The 25,665-nt window shown below is 35.4% G+C and overlaps 2 protein-coding genes across 2 annotated transcripts; one reads left to right on the top strand and one right to left on the bottom strand.

The window, feature by feature from the left end:
* Positions 1–671: 671 nt before the first annotated feature.
* Positions 672–10,501, bottom strand: LOC128163995 (uncharacterized). Its single transcript, XM_052827702.1, has 17 exons — positions 10,330–10,501; positions 9,852–10,031; positions 9,422–9,586; positions 8,677–8,809; positions 8,117–8,262; positions 7,681–7,773; positions 7,253–7,409; positions 7,072–7,108; positions 6,591–6,749; positions 6,372–6,427; positions 6,072–6,209; positions 5,533–5,704; positions 3,958–4,065; positions 3,222–3,437; positions 2,091–2,295; positions 1,815–1,847; positions 672–1,584 (listed from the first exon to the last, which is right to left on the bottom strand). The coding sequence occupies exons 1-17, from the start codon at positions 10,463–10,465 to the stop codon at positions 1,457–1,459; spliced, it is 2,262 nt and encodes a 753-aa protein (XP_052683662.1). The 5' UTR covers positions 10,466–10,501; the 3' UTR covers positions 672–1,456.
* A 6,466-nt stretch (positions 10,502–16,967) lies between these two features.
* Positions 16,968–23,200, top strand: LOC128162104 (kelch-like protein 41). The gene is made up of 4 exons (XM_052825304.1): positions 16,968–17,182; positions 18,124–18,301; positions 19,201–20,669; positions 21,075–23,200. The coding sequence occupies exons 2-4, from the start codon at positions 18,138–18,140 to the stop codon at positions 21,290–21,292; spliced, it is 1,851 nt and encodes a 616-aa protein (XP_052681264.1). The 5' UTR covers positions 16,968–17,182; positions 18,124–18,137; the 3' UTR covers positions 21,293–23,200.
* Positions 23,201–25,665: the final 2,465 nt, after the last annotated feature.

A 25,665-nucleotide genomic window follows, 5' to 3' on the forward strand; every position in this document is an offset into this window, starting at 1 on the left:
TCTTCTCTTGCTTAGCGAGTAATTCTTGACTTTTTTTTACTAGCTACATGTAGCTGTTGCTACAATACCATTAACAAAAGTAGGCATTATACTAGTAATCAATAATGATAACTATTGCAGAAGAAGTCTCAGTTTATTAATGAAAATTCATATACGTAGGTTTCCTAGTCCTAATTTGCATTGGGGTGGTGACCATTTCAAAGGGCCCCGCTTAAATGCCCTTATGATAGTTGTGATGAAAACTATTTTAGAAGACTTTGCATTGACCGTAACCTATTGCTTAGAATTTTTCCAGTTGCCATGCTTTGAATATAATATCAATATTAATTTAAACTCACTGGAAACCCTTTCCCTACATATATTCTTTCGGTTGAATCAAAACAAGAAACAAGTAATAAGCCAGATCTAGAAGTTAACAGAACCATTTTGACAAGACCTTGGACTTTTCGTAGTATGTAATGTTGATTTCAAAGAGCCGTGGCTGAGTGCCAAGCAATGAAATGGTCAAGCCTACGTTCCGTTGCTGTTTGGTACAACTGTTCAAAGTCCATGGTTCTGAAAGAGTTCTAAATTTCTAATCATAATTCAATATCCATTATCTGTTTGTTGCCTTTAATGATAATCAAACGACCATTTTGTGTTATGTTCTCCTTCGTTTCATTCATCCGAACATAAAGTATTTCTATTCTAAGTATTTTATAAATAACAACAACACAGGTGTTAGAGTGAGTGAGCTATCAACCAGTTTATTCGCCGTAATATACAATCAGCACGCGACTTTAATAGCGATGAACTGGAATTAGGCCCAATAATTGTATATATCCAAATATATCTACAAAATACAATGTAAATTTTATATATAAATACATATCAAGTATAATACTTCATCATTCGCACATGTATCTATAAACAAACACAAAAAATCGTGTTCGAAAGGGTTGAATGCTCTTCGATGACCTGTCTATACCTGATCGGTTCTATATATACTACAGCCAAACAACTACTTGTATAACTGCGCTAAAAGAAGTAGTCCGTAAAAAATACAACTTACAGTAATTTATTTATCTTTATTCTTTTTAAAGTGATTACAGTTCAGAATGATCATAAAGGCAAATTTGTAATAAAATAAACCTCAGTTTCTTAAGAAATCTCATACCATTTCGAAGTGAAATAAACGCTTATGATACATATTAGTGATATTGGAAATCTGATAGAGCGAACAAATGAAATTTAAACTTGGCCGGAGCATAACTCCAAAACAAATTTTTGATATATGAACAAAATAGAAAACAAAAAAATCAGAACTTAATTTACTAGAATAACTTTTTTAAAGGAAAAATTGAAAAATTACAGATGTCCATTTAAAACCTGTAAAGGTGTATGTGGTGTAGGGTGACATTCTGAACACAATAGGTATCAGTTGGTGTTAATAACAAAAGCGATCTCACTATAGGAGTCAACCTTCCACAGACAGGAATACTGAGACCGAGATGATACAGATGTACATCAACACGCTCTGTAACATGACAGAAACACGCGTGCTTGCCGAGTCAACACACTGCCCTCCATAAGAATACCACTGTTCTAGAACAATCAAAAGAAATACCCCGTAGCATAAGACAGAAACAGTATATGTGTGTTTAAATATTCGATACTTTTTAATGTAAAAAAAATTTACAGGATGTAATGCCGTTTTATGATCAAGAAGTTAATTAAGTTTTGTTCTTTGATGCTCTATGTTAAAAAAGATATCATTTTGGTTTGCTCTACCTTATCTGTAATTGTTTTATTAATAACATCTATAAACTACTTACCCATAACTACATTCGATATTGACTGGGAATCATCTAGATTTTCAACACACAAAAAAAAAGTTAATTTATTAAGAGATGTTTTGCCAAAACTATCAATTCAAAAAATGAATCAATATCAATTTTACTACAGTATCTGTTTTTAAAACAGTTTTTTTTACAAAATAAATCAGAATTGGTATCTATTCATTACAATGAATATTCACTATAATGAATATATTAAAAGTAGAATTGAGTCAAAAGCAACAAAATATTTTACATGTAAATCCATACACGAACCTGCATAAATTGTGATGTCCTTTCCTGTGGAGTCCAACGTAAAGTTACGCTGTAGGACCACTTGACCGTTACGTTTGACGTTCATGACGTAGTCCCCCTTGAATACCGTGACGTTATACGTTGTGAACGCTTCCAAACTCTTAGTGATTCTGGACCTCCATTCCCCATGAACAAGATCCATGAACCTCTGACCGGCAGCGTTTGGCTGGTTTGTTAAACATAAAACAAACATATGAAATAAAAACACGCGCATTTGGAAGACCGAATGCATCTTACCATAATTATTAGGTACATGTAGACTGGTGAGTTCCTGACACATGTTCTGGTCTCCGTATTACTTTGATGTTTTAAACAATTTGAAAATGACATTACTTACAGTTTAGATTTGATTCAGGTTTAAGCGTTTGAATTTTGTTTACCTATTATATGACTCTTTGTTCAATTAAAAATATATATATATATATATATATATATATATATATATATATATATATATATATATATATATATATATATATATATATATATATAACTTAAATGAATAAAAACACGAAGTCCAAGTAAAACATAAGCGCTTTCATTTTCATCTTCAGATGTTTTACAACTGTAGACTGTAAGTTGTAAAACATCTAAAGATGAAAATGAAAGCGCTTATGTTTTACTTGGACTTCGTGTTTTTATTCATTTAAGTTTTCTATATCTTATCCGACCACTGTGAATTTGTTCTGGATTAACCTATATATATATATATATATATATATATATATATATATATATATATATATATATATATATATATATATATATCTTACATTTAAATTAGGTTTTCAAGTATTTTTCATTTGTTAAAAGCTATCTTGAAATAAATGATCAGACCAACCAGTCTATGACTTACGATGTCAACTTTCCTGTTTGTTATCTTGTTTGCAAATAAATTACAATTGCATAATTTTACACGTATTGGTAAGATGTTTATGTGAAACATTTAAAGTGCAGTCACAGACCAAACAACATTAAAAGACATAAAAAAAGTTTCATCATCTTTCCTACTTAATTTCTTTGGTGACCAAACAATCAATTCAACTCTTTTACAAGCATGACAAATGATTTAATGTGTATGATGAATTTCACCTTGATATCTGGACCATCAAACAAATTCTCATTGGGGTGCCAGAGGGATTCGTTCCAAAAGTGCCACAGTATAACCCCGCCCACTGAGGGGTGACTGAAATACATGGTCAGGAGATTCCCCAAAGCGTCGGCTTTCTTGACGTCATCAGCTTCATCAACCGTCAGTTCTGTTGCCCAGATATCAAGACCAGCTTCTGCAAGCTTATCTATTCTGTACTGTACGCATAGAGAAGGGATTTGTTTTTAGAATTTAAAAATACTGTATTGTTAAATGGCACGAATATGATTGTACGATATTTTCTCGCACTGGAGAACACATCACTGTAATTTTTTTATTAAACAAGACTTAGATTTGATCATTTTTTAATTCATCTAAAAGATTCATATATAAAAATTGTACAATACATTTAGCGGTGAATTTGATTTAGCAGAGGCTGCTGTCTATGTAATGAGATCAATAGAATATAGCTACATAGAGCCAAATTTACATTAATAACAAACCCAATTATACAATAAAGAACCAAATTAAGTAAAATTCATTTAGAATGCTTTAGACTATCTATTCTTTAATTCATAAATGTGCATCTTGGTCTTTTTTCTAGAATTACTTAAAATCGGTTGTATTGAGATTCAGTTGGCTTGAATAAATAGATTTTTAAGTATTTCATATAATATATTATATAAATAGATTCTTAATTTTTTTCTGTTCTGATAACCTTAGTATTGATTTATGAACCTTAATAACGTCCATGTCGATGTGTGTTGTGTAGAAATGACTCTGTACTCCTATTCCATGGATAGGGATGTTGTTTTGGCGGAACCTTACAGCCTGGTTCTTCAACGCCTTAAAATACCAGAGGTATAGTATAACGTGGATACTAACGTATCCTTATCCTTAGATAACTTGTATTGAGGATTAATATCTTACAAGATACTTAAATACTTCAATAGATGATTTTAATGTAAAGTATTTTTCCTCCGAGTTATTACCCTTGGAAGTATCAATCTCTCTTCAAACAACTAGTTTCCAAAGAGTTTTGCAGAAATACGAGGGTCAATCAAAAAATACGAAGACAATGTGGCTGTCTATCATATCTTTTTTATGAAAGTCATACTTAACAAATTAATCTGTGTACCAACACTCATGTTATTGATATGCAAAGTCTTAGTCCATTTTATGAAACGGTATTTTTGTTACCCCTTTTTAAAAACAACATGTTTTGTCACCACGGCGCACGGTAACGTTCAAAACATGACGTCAAGATTAAACGCGTACAGTTTATAGATATACACCATCTTTATATCACGATTAGTCTCTTGTGTCTTTAACCTTACAATTTAAAATGGCACTGAACCACTAAACATCTTATTTGCACACATTTGTTCGAGAATCATAAGTTAGTTTTTCATAGTTTTCATTTTCTAACCGTGTGTCTCTTAGTTTACAGTTAGGATAACCCTGAACGTCGATTGACGTTACTTATTTTTTGACCAAATATTTACAGATATTCGACTCTCTTGCGGACTGTTTTATATTCAAAATACAATTATCACCACCCCCACAAAATTTATTACAGTTAAACACAAACTTGCAAATAATTGTTGACTTATTTTTTGCACCATTTTACATTTTCACAGCTTTTATCGGCTTTTTCCTGAGTAAAATCCATTTTGTTTGTACTTCTCGTTGCGCCGTGACGTCCGGCGACGTCGATGTTTTTAGTCAATTCTAAAGAGGACTATCTGTCTTTAGTTACTAATATCTGTTCGACAAAACAATATATCCCGTCATTATTTGGAACATAGAATACCATGACTATACTTAATTTGAGGTTTCAATATTATTTGGTTTTAAGCCCAAATTATAGAGATATTATTTTCAACATTATATGGTTTATTGTTGACATAACACAAATTTTGACCGTGCGCCGTGACCTCATTTTTGCAGGATTAGATTATAAATAATTCTTAGAAATAAAAGAATTTATTAACTTTTTTTCTTGCAAATTGTTTGAAACTACCGCTTTATTATGTCTACCAAATTTAGTAATGATATAACGTTAAGTAACATAGCTATGGCAAAAGTCTTCGTATTTTTTGATTGACCCTCGTACGGGGAGAAATCGAACAATTATTATATCATAGTTAGAAATTAAAGAAAGTTTCGGTAAATGTATATTAATCAAAGAAGGAATGAGACGGAATCTAGATGTTGACCCACAGAAGTTGTATCCGATTTCCAACCGGAAACAGCTTCTGCTAAAATTGCTGTTAATGATCAAAATCTATTCATTATTATTGGATCACTGACTGTTGTGATGGAGGGCTGTGGGATTGCTGAGTAGTCGTTCAGAAACAGCTGGGTGTCCGGTTCCTGGGCATGGATCCATTGGAACATCTTGGGAGTAATGTCCGGATCTGTGGTATTGCGTTCATACCAGTCTCCGTGAAGGTTTTCGTTGTTCACATCCCAGTGAAGGAGTCTTGTTTAATGGAAATTTAGAATTTTCTTTGAATGCTTCAATTCGTTGATATGACTGATATATGCATTTGAATATTTCATGACAGGATGGGACTGTCGTGAATTTCTTGGCGAACATCGTTTAGACGATACGCGGAATTCCTGTCTATTAATTTGATTCTGAATTAATAATTTCGTTGTTGTGTTTGATGCAACTATTTATTTGATACATTTTAATTATATTAATGACAAGACAAGATAGTTATCAAATTTCTTGTCGAAAACCCTTAAGACAATATTTGAAATTTCTGTCTTATCATTAATGTTGCCTAAAAAAATCTAAATATTCCGATTCACGAATTTGAACAGGTGGTTAACGTTTGTTTTACCTGCCCTTGGTGTTATTGATCACCTCGGTCACGTGAGACTGGAGTTCAGTGACCAGTTCTGATGGAGACATTCCATACAACCAGGAGTTCACAAACTTCTCAACGCCCCAAAACATGTTGTGTCCTCGAGACTTAATTCTTGAACATGAAAAACCCATGTTTAATATGATTGTAAATATTCCAAAATTGATTTAAAAGAATAACAAATTCAAGAAAGATTCAAAATATTTCGATATGCAGATTTGCATTAAAAACTTAATTGATACCTGTTTTTACATGTATGTAAAAACCAGTTCATACCCATTGGCTTCAAGAACATCTAACGCTGCAAGGACTGAGGTATAGTCGCTCTTATCCTGCAATGGAATGTTATTATTTAAATTCAATCCTATTACCATACATGTACATATATTTACTGATCTGTTAGGTACGGGGAAATAGGTACGTATACAGTGTCAACATAAGTAAAATCGGTTTCATTTCTCTTCGCCATCTAACGATCTTTTTTATGAAACTAACCTGAATTCTCTCTATCCCGTACCATTTTAGCTTGTTGGCAATGACCGCCCAGTTGAAATGTTTCAGCACGAAGTCAGTGAAGAACTGGTATTCTGGGATGTTGAACTTATCCAGTTTAATGGCGGTTCCAAATGGATACGCACTTCTTTGTTGCATAAGCTGTAATGATATTCAAATAATGTAGACAAGGAAATATTCACCCTCGTTTTATTTTTGTTCCTTTCGTCCTCATTGTCAGCGGGCGAGTTTAAAACTGCATGAGTGAAATCAAATATCTTATATTATCTCTCTTGTAAAACAGTCAACTATGTCTGAGCGAATCTAAGACGTGGAAAACCCGTTAGCAAGTGGAGACGGCCAAAAACACGAAACGAGAATAACCCTCTATAGAACAATAGTACATTTCATGATGTACATGTAATGAAAATGTATGGTGTTTGTTATATATTTATGAATGTTTAAGAAAAAATTATTTCCTTACCTCAACTTCAACTTCTTGAATATCTTCTCCTTCAATTCTATCTCGAAAAAAAATTAACAATAATAAATGAGATCTGCCCTCAAAGCTTATGAAGATTCTGTTCACTTTACATAAATTTTCTTGATAAATTTGACATTTGTAAACGTAATTTATAATTATCTTGAAATGATTTTAAACTAACCTGAAACTAATTGGCGCTTTTCGAATATTATTTATCCGGGACTTTGCGTGCTGCATCCAATAAGGATTTGGTTTTATTTGTTTCAAACTTGCAAAATCTTGGATAAAATTTACTGAGGAATGTTCGATGTTAATGTAAATTTGTGCCGTTGTCGCTCCTAGATTTGAAATGAAATATCTACTTGGTAGGAAGGAAAAAAGTCTGTTCTACGAATAATTTTTACACTAGATACAAATTTTCTTGAGAATAATCTGTTGGCTTTGCAAATGATTGTATGATTGTGTTTATATTTTTCTTATATTATACAGTCATGTAAAATTTAACTAACAGCAAATATCCCCGGACTTGTAAATTTATAAGTAAGTGTATCTGAAAAATTATTTTACATTAATCGCCCAAGGTTGAAATTAATAAAATGCCAATCCTACCGGCAGGTGCGAGGAAATCGCCACCGAACTCCGTCCATCCAAACTTGACTTGCTGTAGAGGCATGTTTCCAAGTCTGAGGTATTTGGAAGACCCTATCAAATAAAGTGTATTCAAAGTAACTTTGAAAATAGAATAATTATGTATTTGTATATACAGTATAAGTTAATAAAACCATTTAACAAAAAAGTGTGGATCAAATAATGTTTGATAGTAAAAAAATAAAATGTTACAAATTATTTTGTTTTATTTTTTGAATTTTTTTTTTTGGGGGGGGGGGGGGGGGGGTGGAGGTGTTGTGAAATCATGTTTACACTTGTAATTGAAAAGGATGGATCAGAAATATTTTTAAAAATCTCTTACAAATTATTGTTGGCCTTTTTTTTTTAGTACGTTCGTTTGTTTTGTTTGTTTGTTGTTTGTTTGTTAACGGCTTACCATTGACCTTGACATTGGCCGTCAGTTTGAGCGTGGTGTAGTTGACCCCTGTCGGGAGGTTCAGCAGTTTGAAGTAGGTCCTGAAGACGTAGTTGTACCCCGAGGTCACATTGACTCTCTGCTGAGGGGCCGAGTACGGGTGTTTTCTACAAAACGAATAAAATTCAATTGACTGATTGCTGAGTAGATGAATAGAAATATGCTCGATAGGAAAAAAACCCGATTAATTTAGAAAAAATTGATTTTAATCACTAAGGCGTAAAGTTTTACAGAAACAAATATTATCTAATGTATAGATCAGTAAATAAATGTATTTTGAACCAATATTTCCTAATTCAGTGTATCTATTGATTGTAACAGTTAAAAACGTCAGTTTTCTTTTCAATCTATCGTCTATTTATCAGGTAATTCGCTTGTTCGTTCATTTTTTCGATAGCTTGCTCACTCTTTGATTCTTTTACATCTACATTGTATTTAGAATTCATACGTTCGTTAATTCATTTGCATTTATTCGTTCATTCGTTTCCTCTTTCATTTGCCGATTCTCATTATTAATTTACCTATCCGTGACCAGCAGAGATCGACTTCCGTGAAACGTATCGTTGCTGTATGACGTCAGCGTGCATCCGGAACAAAACCAGTTTCCGGAAAATGACGAATCCTCAAAATCAGAATTCATCAGCAGTTCTTGATCTATATCGAATCGTGAATGAAAAATTTAAAAATGTAAATGACGGAATACTTGTAATAGGTTTAGACCTTCAAGCAATGACAATGACAATGCTTTTTGCAAAGCAACTGTTTCCTTTCTTATATGTACACTTAATTAATCAAACACAATACTCAATTAAACATCGAACCCAAACCAATTTAGTAACATAAGTGAATCCCACGTGCCTAAAGAATTTATCTCGTTTACAATAAAAATAGAATATTGACAATATTCGTCCTACAGTCAACATACATCTTGTATATATTGTCTATATATCATTCTAAGATAAATCAAAGTAGACCAAATAGCTTAATACGAGTGTCTTGAAATTAATTTGGGATCGAACAGTCAGAGCCCGTGGAAAAAAAAATATAGTGAGAGAGAATGAACAAATGGTGGTGTATATGAATTGGTCGCTCAATTGAGATCATAGCTTTACAAGGAAACTTCATGTATAACAAAATGCCCCGACGTGTTTTATAACCTTTCAACCATCACCTTTGGCACAAACGATCAAATTTATTCCATTATGTAGCATTTACCAAATTTTTGATATGACGTTATGTTTAGTTTCCACTACATGTATTTCGTACCTTCTTCACTTTTTGCATATGTAAAACTGTTGACATGGGCACTTGTGTTGACATGGCTACCAACGGTGAATGTTATACCGTTGTCATGGTGATAAATTTCAGCCATCTTCCCTTGTTGGTTTCCTTCCGTTTGCATCAGCCACTCTTTTGTTGAATTGTAATCGCCTTAAAAAACAAATCGGTTTTATTTTTTTTAGGTGAACTTATATAATATATTTTTTTTAATTTCAAGAAGGAGAGGCTTTTGCATTTTGCTATTGTTTCATTTATATCCGCTGGTTCTTATTCATTGTGTCAATGTACGCTGCATGTCGAAGTGGTCGCTTATAAAAAGAAAATAACGTCATACATGTAGCTGCGGGATTTTCTGAACAAGTTTATATGTATGAATTATCGTCTCTATTGTGTATGGTAAAAAAAAAAGGTGTACCTTTCTTGGTTATGAGGACATACGCGTCATTTCCGGCCATGTTTCGTACATTACTGATTCCTGTGACCTTTCCGAATGCGAATGATTCCATACCGTTGTAGAACATGGCGTAGTTGACCTCTGGTTTAAGTGTCAGCCTCGCTCTGAATGCTAGGCCAACAATCCTACCATTTGGAACACCTCAACAATATAATTTTATGTACAATTTGTTAAAATGAGATTTTGCAATTTAGTTTTCAAATTCTAATCTGAATGATAATTTATGAATTATAATATGCTCCATAACGGCAATAATTATCTTAAGTTGATATAAATAATGGTATTATGTACGTAAAATTGCATATGGTTAAGTATTATTAATGTATAATTTTTAAATATATATCTAGGTGCTATAAGTAATAAAAATTGCTATTCCAGTAATGTGGTGTAACAGTGACGATTCTTTGAATGATGTATTAAATTTATTTCAAGATTTTACCCGTGATCTTTCTTTCAAAACTGTGTGTATCCTCGATGACCGCGCATTGATTTCCGTATGAACCATTATGATATCCGGCGGAGTACACCCCTATCGACTGCTCGAGCACACCAGTTTCTGCATTCCAAACATACATGATAATTCCTCGGAAGTCGGTAGAATTTGCAGCATTGTCATTCTTGAAGAAAAAATATGAAAAGTTTTTTTTTTCTGGTTTTGTTCATCTTAAAACTACCAAAGTTACAATGTAGAAAAACATGTCCCAGGTTACTGAAACATCACCAATCACTGTCTGCAAGCATACGGACATTTTGAGTCTAAAGTTAGAAGGTTTATAAGTCTATAAACTACTGTAACGTGCAAGGGGGTCACTGCCTGTGATCCCCGCGGGCCCGTACCCGAGATAGAATCGGATAGCCCTGATTGCTGCCAATATTTACAAGTGCAGACTTTAATCACCGCTCCTGCACATATATAGGGACTCAACGTTACGCAGGCAGGGATGACCACACACCTACGCAACTGAACAGGTACCAACGTTAACGCAAGCAGGGATGACCGCACACTTGCGCCAACAACGCAACCTAACGCAAGCAGGGAGTGCCGCACACTTGCGCTAGAGAGGCCAGAACACCAGCAGGGATGACCACACACTAGTGCTCCGCCGCAACCACCACCAATACAAGCAGGGATGACCGCACACTTGTACTGATGCGACACAGAGCAGGGATGACCGCACACTCTGTATCGTAGGTTAGATAACACGAAGATTAGATAGAGCAGGGATGTCCACACACTCGATCTAGCCGTACCTGTTCAAGTTTAACCCTAAACAGTCGTTCTCGTAACGTAATTGACACTGTCCCTATATATGTGCCGGCCTAATATAATTCGTGGTATCTTAAAACAGGAAATCAAAAATAAACAAACTAATCCAACCTAATCCAAAAAATACTTATACATTACAACTTATTTACATTAAATATTTATTATTGTATAAAAATAATAAGCAAACTCATTCGTCATTATAAGGAACATTAATTAAATCATCAAAAATCAATAAATCAAAGGGGAATAACTCTAACCAAAAATACATAAGTAAGCTGCCCGCTTCACTACCCCCACCTCAGAATTTTGCGTCCTCGCAAAACTTAAACCCCCAACTTCACAAAAAGGTGAAGTGGTATCCAAGAAAAAAAAAATACCCCCCAAAATTGGATTTAAAACAAAAAATCTCTGCCCTTCTTTCCTGGGTCCAAGTTTCATCAATGAATAAAAACAATGCTAGATTTTATTTACAATCAGGCGTTAGCCTACAATTCCGTCTTCTGACGCTTTCCGTCTGTGGAACTTCTGCAGCTGATTTTCTTTAAAGTTAGGACTTTTCAACGCTGCTTTACCAGGTAATATTGCCATTACCTGCATGCAATTGTCATTTGCATATACACCTTGGGGTCTCATCAACATTTTCCCAGGAACACGGCGCATTCTCCTCTTTCGTCTGCTTTTCTTACAACTGCCGCAACGTCTGCACGGGTTCTTGCGCTCTTCTCCCTCATCAAAATCATGACCATGACTTGGGTCCTTAAAGGTTCGCCCAACCATCGAACTAATGCTGTCTGTAGCAAACTTCTCCCCAGAACTCCCAATTCGGCCTTCTATCAACACTTTTCTGTCATTGCAACTTGACATTGCAACTACGCGGTAGCATGCATTGGTCTTCTCTTTAGTCAGATGTTGCCCCTTTTCGTCTCCATCAGTTCCCTTTGATTGTTCGGGCTGTTCTGAATTGACACCGCACTTAGCTCGCTTTCTGACCATGCAAGCTTTACGCAAGTGTCCAGGTTTTCGACAATAATAGCATACTCCTTGCAGTTTGTCAACTTTTCGCCCATTATCTGTCATTTGACGCTTGCTAAGACGTTTGACGTTTGTCTGAAGAGAGTCGACTTTATCACTCAGGCGTTTGATCATTTCCACAACCTCTGTATATGAATGATCTACATTTATATTGCGTGCATAGCCATTGCTCTGCGGCCTGTTCTGTCGGTAGGCTCTACAGTCTCTTTGAATATGTCCAGGCTTTCGGCAGTAGTAACAAAGTTTCTGCTGCTCCTGTACTCTGGGTCTTAACTGCGCATTGTCTTCAGTTCGGCTGCTCTTTAACGACGTAACCTCCAACTGCAGGGAGTCAATCTTGGCGTTAAGAGCATCTAACGTCTTTGTCAACGCATCATTTCTTGGATCCAGAGCAGTGGGGCGAGCATAGCTTTTTCTCTCAGCTTTATTGTATGCCTCTAGCTCCACAGCCAGTTGAATCGCATCATTCAGGTGTCTGGGGCGGGACTGTTTTATGCGAATGCGCATCTCTGAATCAACCAGTGCGTCTACGAATTGGTCTTTGGCCAACGTTTCCCTAATCTCCGTAGAGGCAGTAGGGTATGCCAAATAGGCGAGCCGCTGGATGGCTTGGCCTAGCTCGGGAAGAGTCTCACCGGCTCTTTGACGTCTTTCTCTCAGCTGGACTCTATAGAGCTCGGTTTGGCTAGGCGGCGCAAATCGATCCTCCAAAGCTTGAACGAGGGAATCAAAATCAGGTTTTGTACCTCTTGGCATATTTCCCAAGACTCCCTGTGCATTGCCACGTAAGGAAACTGCCAGGTATAAACCTTTAGTGGCATAACTCCAGCCGTTGAGGTCGGCGCAGGCTTCAAAATGCGCATGGTAATCAAGCCAAGGGCCACTTCCATCATATGTAGCTGGCTTGATAGATTGCTTGGCAAAGGCATTGTCTGTCTCATTTCCTCTTGCAGGGCTTTCAAATCTCACCCGGGATCGTCTGCGCGTCACGCCGGGTAAGAGCGAGTCGGCCTGCCAATTCAGATCTGGCTTGTGCGCGGCACCAGAGCAGCTAGCAAATGGCCTATGCCCGATGCTGCTTTCTACTTTCCTCTCTGATTCTTCGTAGAGCTCATAGGAATCGGAGAACTGGTCGTTGCTGCGCGGGTGCGCTTCTGTTCTCTTGTTAGAGCGAAGTCCGGAATTAGCCCCCGTCTCATACGCAGCAGCCGCATCTTCAAGATGTAAAGCTGTCGTGTGACCAGTGCGCAAAGACAGCTCTCCTTTCTTCTGAGAAGTATCCAAAGCTGTGCGCATAGTGTCCACACCAGAATCTCTGCTTGCAGCGGGTCTTGGCGTTGAGGTCTTCAGAATGTCGCTGCGCTCACGCATTTCGGCGATCTTCTCCTCCAAGAACGATATTTCTTTGTCGACGTTTTCCATTCTTTCCGCAGCAATTGCAGGGTATCCCACCGCTGCCACCAAATTTTATGTAACGTGCAAGGGGGTCACTGCCTGTGATCCCCGCGGGCCCGTACCCGAGATAGAATCGGATAGCCCTGATTGCTGCCAATATTTACAAGTGCAGACTTTAATCACCGCTCCTGCACATATATAGGGACTCAACGTTACGCAGGCAGGGATGACCACACACCTTCGCAACTGAACAGGTACCAACGTTAACGCAAGCAGGGATGACCGCACACTTGCGCCAACAACGCAACCTAACGCAAGCAGGGAGTGCCGCACACTTGCGCTAGAGAGGCCAGAACACCAGCAGGGATGACCACACACTAGTGCTCCGCCGCAACCACCACCAATACAAGCAGGGATGACCGCACACTTGTACTGATGCGACACAGAGCAGGGATGACCGCACACTCTGTATCGTAGGTTAGATAACACGAAGATTAGATCTAGCCGTACCTGTTCAAGTTTAACCCTAAACAGTCGTTCTCGTAACGTAATTGACACTGTCCCTATATATGTGCCGGCCTAATATAATTCGTGGTATCTTAAAACAGGAAATCAAAAATAAACAAACTAATCCAACCTAATCCAAAAAATACTTATACATTACAACTTATTTACATTAAATATTTATTATTGTATAAAAATAATAAGCAAACTCATTCGTCATTATAAGGAACATTAATTAAATCATCAAAAATCAATAAATCAAAGGGGAATAACTCTAACCAAAAATACATAAGTAAGCTGCCCGCTTCACTACAATGTTGTCATTCGATCGATCGATCGATCGATCGATCGAGAGAGAGAGAGAGAGAGAGAGAGAGAGAGAGAGAAAGAGAGATAATTGTAATTGTTGTTTTATTTATTCCATATATACAGTACTTACAACTTGGTAGGAAATATTTTTGGCTATAGAACAGCCAAGTACCCCCAACAGGAGCAGTAAGGCTCGGATAACCTGTGTAGACATTCCTAGACAAAAGACAAAGCTTTTACTTGTAACGATACAAAATTTGCGTGATTTTTTCAAACTTGCGCCGGATCTTGAAACCCCTTACCAAATATCAAAGTATTTAAAATAATCCGCTCCTCTGCAAAACGATATTGTATATAGCTTAGGGGAGCGGATTTACAAGTCTAGTTTTAATTAGATTGCCCATAACCACGCTTCAAAGCATCATATTGTACTCTTTATGTAATTTTCAAAATGTTGAATGCTTAATTTAAAATACTGAAAAAATAAGATCTAGTTTCGAAGAAAATTAACTTTATACACATATGGTATATGTAGCACACTGGTATATCGATGAGCGTGCGTTTGTTTTACAATATATTAATCTAGATCTTGCAACATGATTATATATTTACATCAAAATTCATAATCGAAATCAGCTAACAACATTATAGACTCTTTTAATAATATTCGCGATTTATTAATAAAACATTTAAAATATATAAAGAAGCAATCGAAATTAAAAAAAAGGAGAATATAGAGGAAAACCCGCCCCTCTCACAGACTCACACACATAATTCATATTATAAAGACGAGATTTTTAAATGAATTCATGTACTGTACCTTGTAAATGTTAATGTATACTAAAATGTACAACTAAAAATTAGCAGGATAATGACAAATGTACATGTACATTACAGTTGTATAAAGTTAAATAAGAGTGTACAGATAAGAGTGTCCATTTCTCCTAGTTACACGCACACCGGAAATGAATCGGTTGACGGCCGGTCGTTTTAATGAGGCATGTAACAGGATACCGCAGCATGTAAGGCATTGATGAAATAAGTACTCTCGTATCAAACTAGCTGCAGGTCTGTAGCTCCCGGTCTGAAAAAAAATTCGGATGGACGACAGACCGGCAGCTAGTATCAAACCTTTTATTAGGACATTTCATGATTAATCAATATAATGAAATTTTTTGTTCATCTCTGACTATATAGGCGATTTGCTTATTTTTTTTAAATTAATAATAAATGAAATATCTATTAATTAAAGCTACTCCGATACGTTTGCAATTTTTTTTTGTTTTTTGAAACTATTAATTGAACACATCTAAATTGCCATTTTTCATAAAAAAAAATGAAAATATAACTTAAAACGTTTTAAAATTATTAAAATGCGTGTTGTTTCCAATAATTGAATTACTACGTATAGACTTTTGAACAGACAACTGTAAATGTAAATAACACGTAGCATCGCCGGGGGGGGGGGGGGGGCGCTGCCCCCTACAACTTTTTCTGTGGGCAGCAAACATTTTTCTTCAATTGATCATATAAGAAAGTGACCTAACAATGAGTTGACGGAAGAGTTTGAACCCCCCCCCCTCACCTTTTGGTAAGCATATTAACAATTGAAGTAAAAGGAAGGATATTTAAGTTAACAGTAAAATTGGAAACTGGCGTAAATATACAGGTACAGTACGACTCCCCCCCCCCCCATCGGATTAAAAGTCCCCACCCCCTTCTTTTTCGCTTGTCAGTATTTTTTAGATGACCCCCCCCCCCCCCCACCCCAATGCTATGGCCTAAAATACACATGTAAATGATTAATTTTACATTCAGTGTTCATGCATTCTTTTAAAATACGTTTTCACCCTGGAAGAGGCAATTCCTTAATTCTGCTAGATAATTATCTTCTTATTACATTTAACTATAATAAAGTATCATGTTATCATGTGTACAGCAACTTTGAAAACCAAATGAAATTAATATGATGATATGCAAAAAATGATGAAAATTCAGTCCAGGAAAAAAATTCACATAATGTTTCATGTCGATTACCGCTGGATACATTCAGAGTATTTTAAGGAGGCCGATTTGGTTTGTTTTTTTGTTTTTCTTTTTTTTTTGCGGAAAAAATACAATAGCAAAACTCTTTATTTTTTAACCATATATTATTTACACCATGTTAATTTGCGAAGTTTTACGAAAATCAAACATCTGGTTCTTTTTAGGGGCCATCTCAAAATAGGGGTAAATTTACTATAGGAAAATATGGAAAACTTAAGGTTTTCCAACCTTCGAAGCAGATTTAAAAAATAATACTTCAATAGTTGTTTTTTTTTCTCAAATTGTAAAATTATAGCCTGTCCCAAGATGTTTATGTTGCACATTTAGACTATTTTTAACAATCTTTTAATGATGTGTGCAAAAGCCAGCATCTGAGTACTTTGGGGTAAAAAGTACTAAAAACCCCGACCGCTGTTTAGAATGAATTCGGGGGGGGGGGGGGGGGGGGGGGGGGGGGGATCGAAAGACACCGGATATTGATTGCGCCCTCTATCGGTACCTCATTTCAATTTAGAGTTATCAGACCTTGCTCAAAATACCAGTCAGCGCTTTTTCCATAAATAGAAGGAGTGGAATCTGATATTCCCATCTTGGCAGCATGGCAGACAGACTACACATGCGTGTCCCCCGAGCTAATCGACACCAGCTGCCAAAAACGTTTGTTGATTCTCAAGTTGCAAAGGAATTCGACCCGACCTGACTTTGTAGTAGGAGGAGGTCAGCGTAGTGCAAGCATTTGGTAAGTGATTTTTAATCGTTACAACATACGCCAACAACATCATTAATATCGATTAAGTGTATAACTGTTATGCATTTGTATAAAAAATCGTACGAGTCTTTTCAGAGATGGTCTTAAATAATCACGGATTGCAGTATTTTACAAGTTTTAAATTTTGTGTAAAAAAGATATTTCGTAGGCTCTAAGAAATGTCTTTGTATTATTAATATTACAATAAAATGTCATTGATAAACAAATGTACATGTATTGTGAAACTATTGTATTTTTTATATAAGATAACATACAACATTTAGGTGGTCATTTACATCACACACTACTGGCATGCGACTATTCTCTTTTGAGAAGTGGACAGGCATAGCCTATGCCTGTCCACTTCTCAAAAGAGAATAGCATGCGACCAGTTCTCGCTTAGTACCATTTCTCGCCAGTGCATCATTTTTCGTGAACAATTTTATGTGTTAATAAAATGACGCAACAATGCACTGCAGGGAGAACTGGTCCCACGCTAGTCAGTGTGCATGATGGCATCATGTACTGAAATAGTAGTTGTATTCTAAACTCTACACAATGGATTGTAATAATACAATAATCTGATAATGTGGATTATAAATACAGATACATTATATATATGTGTAAACAAGTACGTGTGTGTACAATGCATCAGCTAAATTAAATGCGCATTTTCTAAAAGATGAAATCAAAATTCACTAGTATTAAACATGTCAAAAGAAAATAATGATGAAAACTTTAGGATCATATTTGATTGTTTTAATACATTATCATGATATTTTGTTTGTTTGCTTTTATTATTTTTTCTTTTTTGTTGAAAAGGGTAAACACTAAACAGGGGTTGGGAAGTTGAATCAAGATTGAAAAAGCAAAATAGAAGGTTGGTCCAATGACATTGTTTTACATGTGACAGTCATTGATTTGTGTTACAGTGGTTCTTAAAAAGATGACAGAGGATGATGGAGGACTGAATCCTCAGCAGAAGAGATTGTTGGATGGACTGTACACGTTCTACCAAAAAGGTCAGCTGACCGATGTCACATTGGACGTAGAAGGACAACAGTTTGCGTGCAACAGGAACATCCTGGCAGCTAGTAGTCCCTTCTTCAGGTACAAAATCTGCACCAATGAGTAGCATGTATTTTTTTTCATCCATTAAAGCAGTTATCCTTCAGCCTTTCAACAGACTGTAAACCAACTTTTTTCGTGACAATTTTATTTTGCGACTTATTAAGGAATAAGGAGTCATTCTTTGAGTAATATGAGGTGATCAAATACAGTCAGGAGTGATCAAATTCAATGAAGCCCGAAGTGCTATATGAAAGATTTGATCATGCCCGACCGTATTTGATCACCTCATGATATTCAAAGTTTGATTCCTTATACTTATATTTAATTACTTAAGTTTCAGTATTTGTGCAATTACATTTTATAATAACTCATTGAGGAAATACATGTATATTGAACTACACATTACAAAAACGATTCATAGTGCCATTACAGACAAAGATACTGGAAAATGTAATGTTAGGAGATAAACTGGTACAGGACAAATTTTCACCATCAATTTGTACATTATTTGGAGACTGATCTACCAAATATAGTTGATAACCGGATCGCTGCAAGAAATATTTACGGTGACAAGGCTTTCGCAAAAATTTAAGTTGGTTTACAGTAATAAAATGAGGTCTCCCAAAGAGCCCCTCCTTGCTGATGAACTTAATCTTGACCATCGGTCTGGATGAAGCAGACCATTTGTTGGCCCAAATTTTACTTTTCTGACCAGATGATAGGTGATTAATTGTAATGTATATATATAGAGCTTTAATTTATTCAAGTTAGGTGATTTTTTCTACACTGTATTTGTCAAAAACATACATGTGTATCTCTGACTTCTTAATTTCTGTGATGCAGCACTGACTATTGATATCAGCCTATACTACATGTAGTAAGGCTCATTATATGCTGAAATTGAAATTTTGATCATCTCTTATTTTTTCCTGTTTCAGAGCTATGTTTACCAGTGATGTCAGAGAAAGTACAGATAGTGTTGTTCCAATACATGAGATCAGCAAAGATGCCATGGAGACTCTGCTTGAATATATTTACAGTGGAAAAATCAATCTGACCAATGAGAATGTCCAAAACGTCTTCTCCGCGGCCAACTTCCTTGAAATGCTGGAAGTCGTTGACAAGTGCATTAATCACATATCTGCAGCTGTTGGGCTGGCTAACTGTCTGGATGTGTTTTTCTTTGCTATGTATAACTACTGTGAAAAGTTGAAACAAAACAGTGGAAAATTCATTCTCAAGAAATTTCCAGAAATAGCCGAGTCCGAGGAGTTTATGTCTAAAGTGGAAGTTGGGGACTTAATCTGGTTTTTGTCATCCGATGACATTTACGTAGATCGCGAGGAGTATATCTTTGAATATATTTTGAAATGGATAGACTTTGATGCAGAGACAAGAACCAGGCTTTTTCCCAAACTGTTCAAGTGCCTGCGTTTGCCATTGATAAATGATGAGTATTTTGAAGAAAACGTTGCAAGTCATGAGCTGGTTAGAGGGAATAGCTTTTGTCAAGGAGTTTTGACATCATTTAGTCTTTTCAAAATTCAGCAAGCTCACATGTTAGATGTTGATACAGACTCACCATTTGCAAACCCCACCCCAAGACTCGGAATGTTCAACCGAAAACTGATTGTGTATTCTGGGGGTGCTTATGCGGCCAATGAAAGGTCATTCACAGCATTTGACCCAGTCACTAAGAAGAATTACTATGGAATAAAGCCCCACCCGTCCTTTGATTTCAAATTTCGGATAGACTACTTTTCTTTGGTTACCACAGACAACAATAACATTTACTTCATAGGTGGCATTTTCTATGAGAATTATCATTTTTCTGTGACAGGGGAGGCTGAGAAAGATTTCTTCCTGTATGACGAAAAGGAATCTAAGTGGCTGCCCATGAAGCCTATGGGAGTAGCTCGCTGTCAGTTTGCCGCCTGTAACTACGGAGATGAAGTGTTTGTATGTGGCGGAAAATCTAGTTTTCCGCTTGGAGAACCAATGGACACTGTGGAAGTCTATGATCCAGAAATCCACTTTTGGACAGTTATGGAACCAATGCCTATGGCGCTGTACCAGCATTCACTGTGCTGCCATGGTAAAGCTTTGTACGTCTTTGGTGGAAAAGATGTTGTAGATGAACATGTAGAAAGTGTATTCCGATTTGACATTCCCACAAACTGTTGGACCGTGGTATGCACCAATATGCTGAAACCACGCTCCGAACATCTCTCACTGATTGTGGAGGACAAGATCTTTATTTTGGGGGGTGGATCCAAACATTCCAATGCTGTGGAGGTGGAGATTTTTGACCCTGCCACCAACAGATGGTCATTTGGTGCCGATTTTGTGGAGGAGAGGAAAATATTTGCAGGCTGTGTGTATGAAGGACAGATTTATATCACAGGAGGTAATTTTTCAATCATTTGTACATTTACATGCACTTCAAAAGAAAAAAAGTAACGGTATTGTACAAAAAACAAAAATAATGTTATGATTAAATACTCCAGCAATATAGGTTCCCACATTTTCTTTTAAAATCAATGACGAAATAAATTTTTGCTTTTAAGAAGGAGCTTTCAAACATTTGATGCTATGAAACAAAGTGGCAGAATAGTTAATCATGTACATGATATACCTCTAGCATGTCTAGTTAACTGTTTATAAATGTATATCTGTATTTTGAAAATTAGATGTAATGTGTTGGTAATAAAACAAATTAAGAGAGGGATTTTAAAGCAGAAAGCTTGATTTAAAAAAGAAATCAGCAGGATCTGATCACTAACATTCACACAGCATTCTTATTGTAATGTAGGTGTGAGACAGTTCAGCAGACCCGACAAGCCGACAAGAACTGTGGAAACAAAAGACTTCTATCGCTACCATGTCCATCGGAACGAGTGGGAGAAACTGGTCCGTTTTGTTCAGTACGCTAGCACTCAGTGCTGTACTGTGGCAACACTCAATGTCAAGTTCCTCCACGAAAGCGACTTTGTCAGTGTAGGAGAAGGAGTGGAACCCAGTCCACATTAGGTAGCTTATAATGTAGTATGAAGTGTCAGTGAAATCAACTTCTACAAAGCAGAGAAGTTGATAAATCAAAATTTGTTATCTTCATGGTGTGGAGTCCGTGAAATTAGCATTGGCTTCTTTGAAGGTAGAAAAGTTGATATAAAGTCTACATTAGTTATATTCTCTGTGTCTTGTCGACTGTCAGAGAAGATCCCATTAAGATCACATCGCATGAAAATAGTGGTGTTTTACTGTAATGTTTCTGAGTGACAACTGTGTAAGTGTCAGGGAACATGTAAAGTTTGGTACAACAACATACAGATTTGGCATGTAGCCAGGTACAACAGTAACTATGATTTTTAGCTCACTTGATTTTAGTTGAACCTTTTATGATCAAAATTTATGCGTTGTCTGTTGTTGGCGCCGTTGTTGTCGTAAGCTTTTCACACTTTCATCTTCCCCTCCAAAACCTCTGTATAAATGAAAGGCCACACTTCCTTAAAGGAAAGATAATTTAAAGTAAGTGAAAATTTTTTGGTTTTTTTCAAAAAAGTTTTCTACTTTAAACAGTCAGGGGCATAATGCAAACAGGTTATTTTTTAGAAGAACTCAAGTTATTATTAAGGTCAAAGTGAGTTACCTCTCTTTGCGTGTAACTCTCTTTTCTATTACTTATAACTTTAGAAAGTTATTTAAAAGTTGTGTATTCTTTTTTTCATCAATAACTCTAACAAGTTATTTTTATTTGATGTTTTAATTGGTTCAAGTTGTTTCAATAATTAAAAAACTCTAAAAGATCCACACCCGGCCCGTCGGGCTTATATGGGTATAGTCCACTAATGCATTTTCCATAGGCGGTAATGTTAAAGTAAGGGTTCATAGCTCTGGCCCTAATTTTTGTTCAGCGACCCCTTGAATAAAAGCTCATCAAATTGTCTCTCTCCTGTTAAAATTTTGTGGTGTGAAGTCAGATTTGTTTCCCGGCAAAATGTGTCTGTATTGAAAATGAAAGTAAAAGTAGGGGATTTCACAATTTTGGAAAGGGTGAACATCAAACAATTTTAATTCTTTTCTTTAAATGATAATTCAATTTTGACACTTGCTTTTAAAATTGCAAATCCTCTTTTCTGGCATGTGTCAAGCATTTTGATTTAAAATGTCCCAATAAATGTATATACACTCTGCAAGTATAGGAACTATTTTGCTTAAAGGCACTACTTTGTTGTCCTACCGATTCTAAAAATAGTTAGAGGGATATACCCATATGTCACTTTTATAAACACAATAATGTACACAATAATGTACAGAATACATTAAGAAAACAGCGCAATGCAAGATGGGGAAAAAAACCCAAAAGGACAAAAAAAAACAACAAAAAATACATGTTTAAATACATAATACAACAAATAAATCTTTAAGGAGTTTTGGGATATCAGTGAGTTTAAGTATTATTTTTATATATTTGCTTACAACTCATTACTTAAATACAATTGATTGTCTTTTCTTACAATGTAAGTATAAATATTTGGCAACCTGACGAGGATAATTGACAATGAGCAAACATAATAATTCATCATCTGAATATTTTTCTGACTGATTAAGACCAGTATTTTTAAATAGTTTTTTTTCGATAATTATTATATAAAGAACAATGTAATAAATGTAATAAAAAAATGTTATACTTTCATGTTAAATACTGAAATCTGATCGGTTTAGACGCAGTTGGTAATCCGTTCTATTACCCTCAGCGTTAGCAACATACTTGGCAACGGGTAACACAACGAATTGTTACATGCGCGTAAATTATGCGCGTATGGTTCACCGTAGAGTTCACTTCATTTCTATATAAAAGCAGTAAAATTTTCATAAAAAATAAGACATTCAGTATAATAAAATAAATAGTGCCTGTTTAGGAGGGTAACTGTTGAATTTGACACCCCTCGAAAACCATTGTCAACCTCAGCTTCGCGTTGGTTGAGAATGGTTTTCTCGGGGTGTCAATTTCAACAGTTACCCTCCCAAACAGGCACTATTTATATAATATTCATCTTCTACACTTCTATTGGAACAAAAAACACAAATTCTTTCTTCAAAAGGTTCCCCCGAAATCTTCCAGTTTCAATTCTTATTGGTATTAATACCACATCTAAATTGAGCCACAGTTGATTGTAAATACTTAGGCATATTTAAGAGAGATATATAAATATATGCATAGTGCAATAATTTCTTCATGCCCTCCTCAACATTGGCAGTATCTCCAACCATCTGGAGGCATTCTTCAAGAGACTCCCCAGACAGCTCTCTGAATGCCGTCTTCATCTCACTGATGGTCATTGTCTCAGTTGGCGTGTTCATCTTTAGTCTGGCTAAAGGTCCAGCTGGACCCTCTGCTCCTCTTACACGTTTAATTAACGGGAAAATGTCTTTCCCCGTTATTGTATGCCTCTTTCGTAAAACCGCAGGTGGCGGCATCTAAACAAATGTAAAAGAAACAAATCAAATAGCCATTCAAACTTTAATTTGAAACTAGTTACATTATATAGATCCAAACCTTGTCTCATCACAAATATACGTAAATCACTTATCACGCTATTATCACTATATCAAAATTATGTGAACATTCTACTTAATATTAAATTTTCATCAGTATACCGGCTTTTACTAAACAAATTCTCTCTCTCTCTCAGAAATTAAACAAGGTTTTCAATAAAATTTAGATTTCTAGTGCGTAATGCATGTGTTTTTTTGATCAGTGAACATGTATATCTATAAATTTTTGCTGCATGTATATGCTTGTAAAACAAAGAAATAACAACAGATTAAAAATATAATCTTTAACAACAAATATGTTGAAGTGATGAAAACAGTATCTTGTATATAGTGTGAACTTGTAGTTCTTGAATTTTTTTTATTTTAAATCAGAACCATAAGTTTCAAAAACTGAATCTGGACTGGAAGCTGGATTTTACTGTGACAAAGGTTAAAATGTTTTTCTTTTAAAAGCTTAAATTCTTCTTGACTGTTGAAAAAGAAAAGAAGATTCTCCATTGGCTTTACAACTGATGCATTGATGTATGTTAATAAAACATGATAAAGAAAATAAACTTTCACAAAACTAAATTAGATATTTTTATTTAGATTTTATGATTATACACTTGCTTAAGAATTTAAGCAACATCTTTAGAGAACTACATGTACTTAAATACTGAGATATACAGGAATTTGTTAACATCGATATTCAGGATCTGATCTCATTAAGTTGATTTGATTGTTGGCCTCCTCTGTTGGTAAATCTATATGGATATACCAAGCAATCTTTTTGTTGGCAATTAGACAAAGAAACCTTGTCTGTATTCTTCTTTGATGGTCAGTTATTGTTGGTGACAAGAAACAATTATTAATATTCATTGCTCTTTTTAAGTAAATTGAATTATAAAATAGAAATTTATTTTTTGCTTTTTGCTGAAGCGAAATCTGGGGAAAATATTACAACCCTAACAGATGTTCATGTACATTCGACCTGTAATTCCATGGATACGAGTTCTTACTATTAGTTGGTATGCTATGTACAGAATCTGGTAGTTTTGTTGTCTTGCAACTTGGAAACACCATTCATCTGCCTCATCTTCCACCTCTCTGGCAGAAGTTTTATGATTGTCTATTTTTTTGCGGTTATTCATGATGGCTTTTCTTTAAAGAAACTGTCCTCTCCATTCCCTGATTACAGGATTAAACATTTTTACATCTGTTCCAATTTTCAGTGGCAGTAATTGTTGTTTTGCTGCTAATGGGCAATGTTTGTTATGTCTACATGGTTGAAAAAAAGTGCTTAATTCTATGTAAATTGATATAAGCTCACAAGAAATGTAGCAAAAGTATCCAACATGATTAATTCTTATAAACTGAAGTAGCACCAGCATGACCTGTACACACAAAATGAAAATTAGTTTTGTAAGGGTAACTTGATTGTTAAACTGGGGTTAATTAATATTGTCCAAAATACTGACTGTAAGAAAGCATGCACAGGGCTTATTAGAACATGATAAGAACATGAGCGGGTACGCTGCTCTTGCATGAAAATTAACAAATCAGGTGATTTTAGATAAGATTGAAAATTAATCCCAATATTAAGAAGCATTAATGTACACATAAAGTAATCATTCCAACGATCAAATTACACAAAACACTGTCACAAGTTTCTATTATCTATTGTGTGGAAATTATAATTAAATATTCTTGATTTGTAGAAAAATGGAATATATTTGCTTGAAGTGTGAAATTATCTTTACTATTTTTTAATCAAACAGTAATTTAAGTGATATTGCAGTGTGTAAAGTATATCGCTTCAAAACTGAAAAAGAACACGATATATTGGAATTCATAATTTTTTGGCG

This window comes from Crassostrea angulata, chromosome 9 (genome assembly GCF_025612915.1).
Source record: "Crassostrea angulata isolate pt1a10 chromosome 9, ASM2561291v2, whole genome shotgun sequence".
Lineage (NCBI taxonomy): Eukaryota > Metazoa > Mollusca > Bivalvia > Ostreida > Ostreidae > Magallana > Magallana angulata.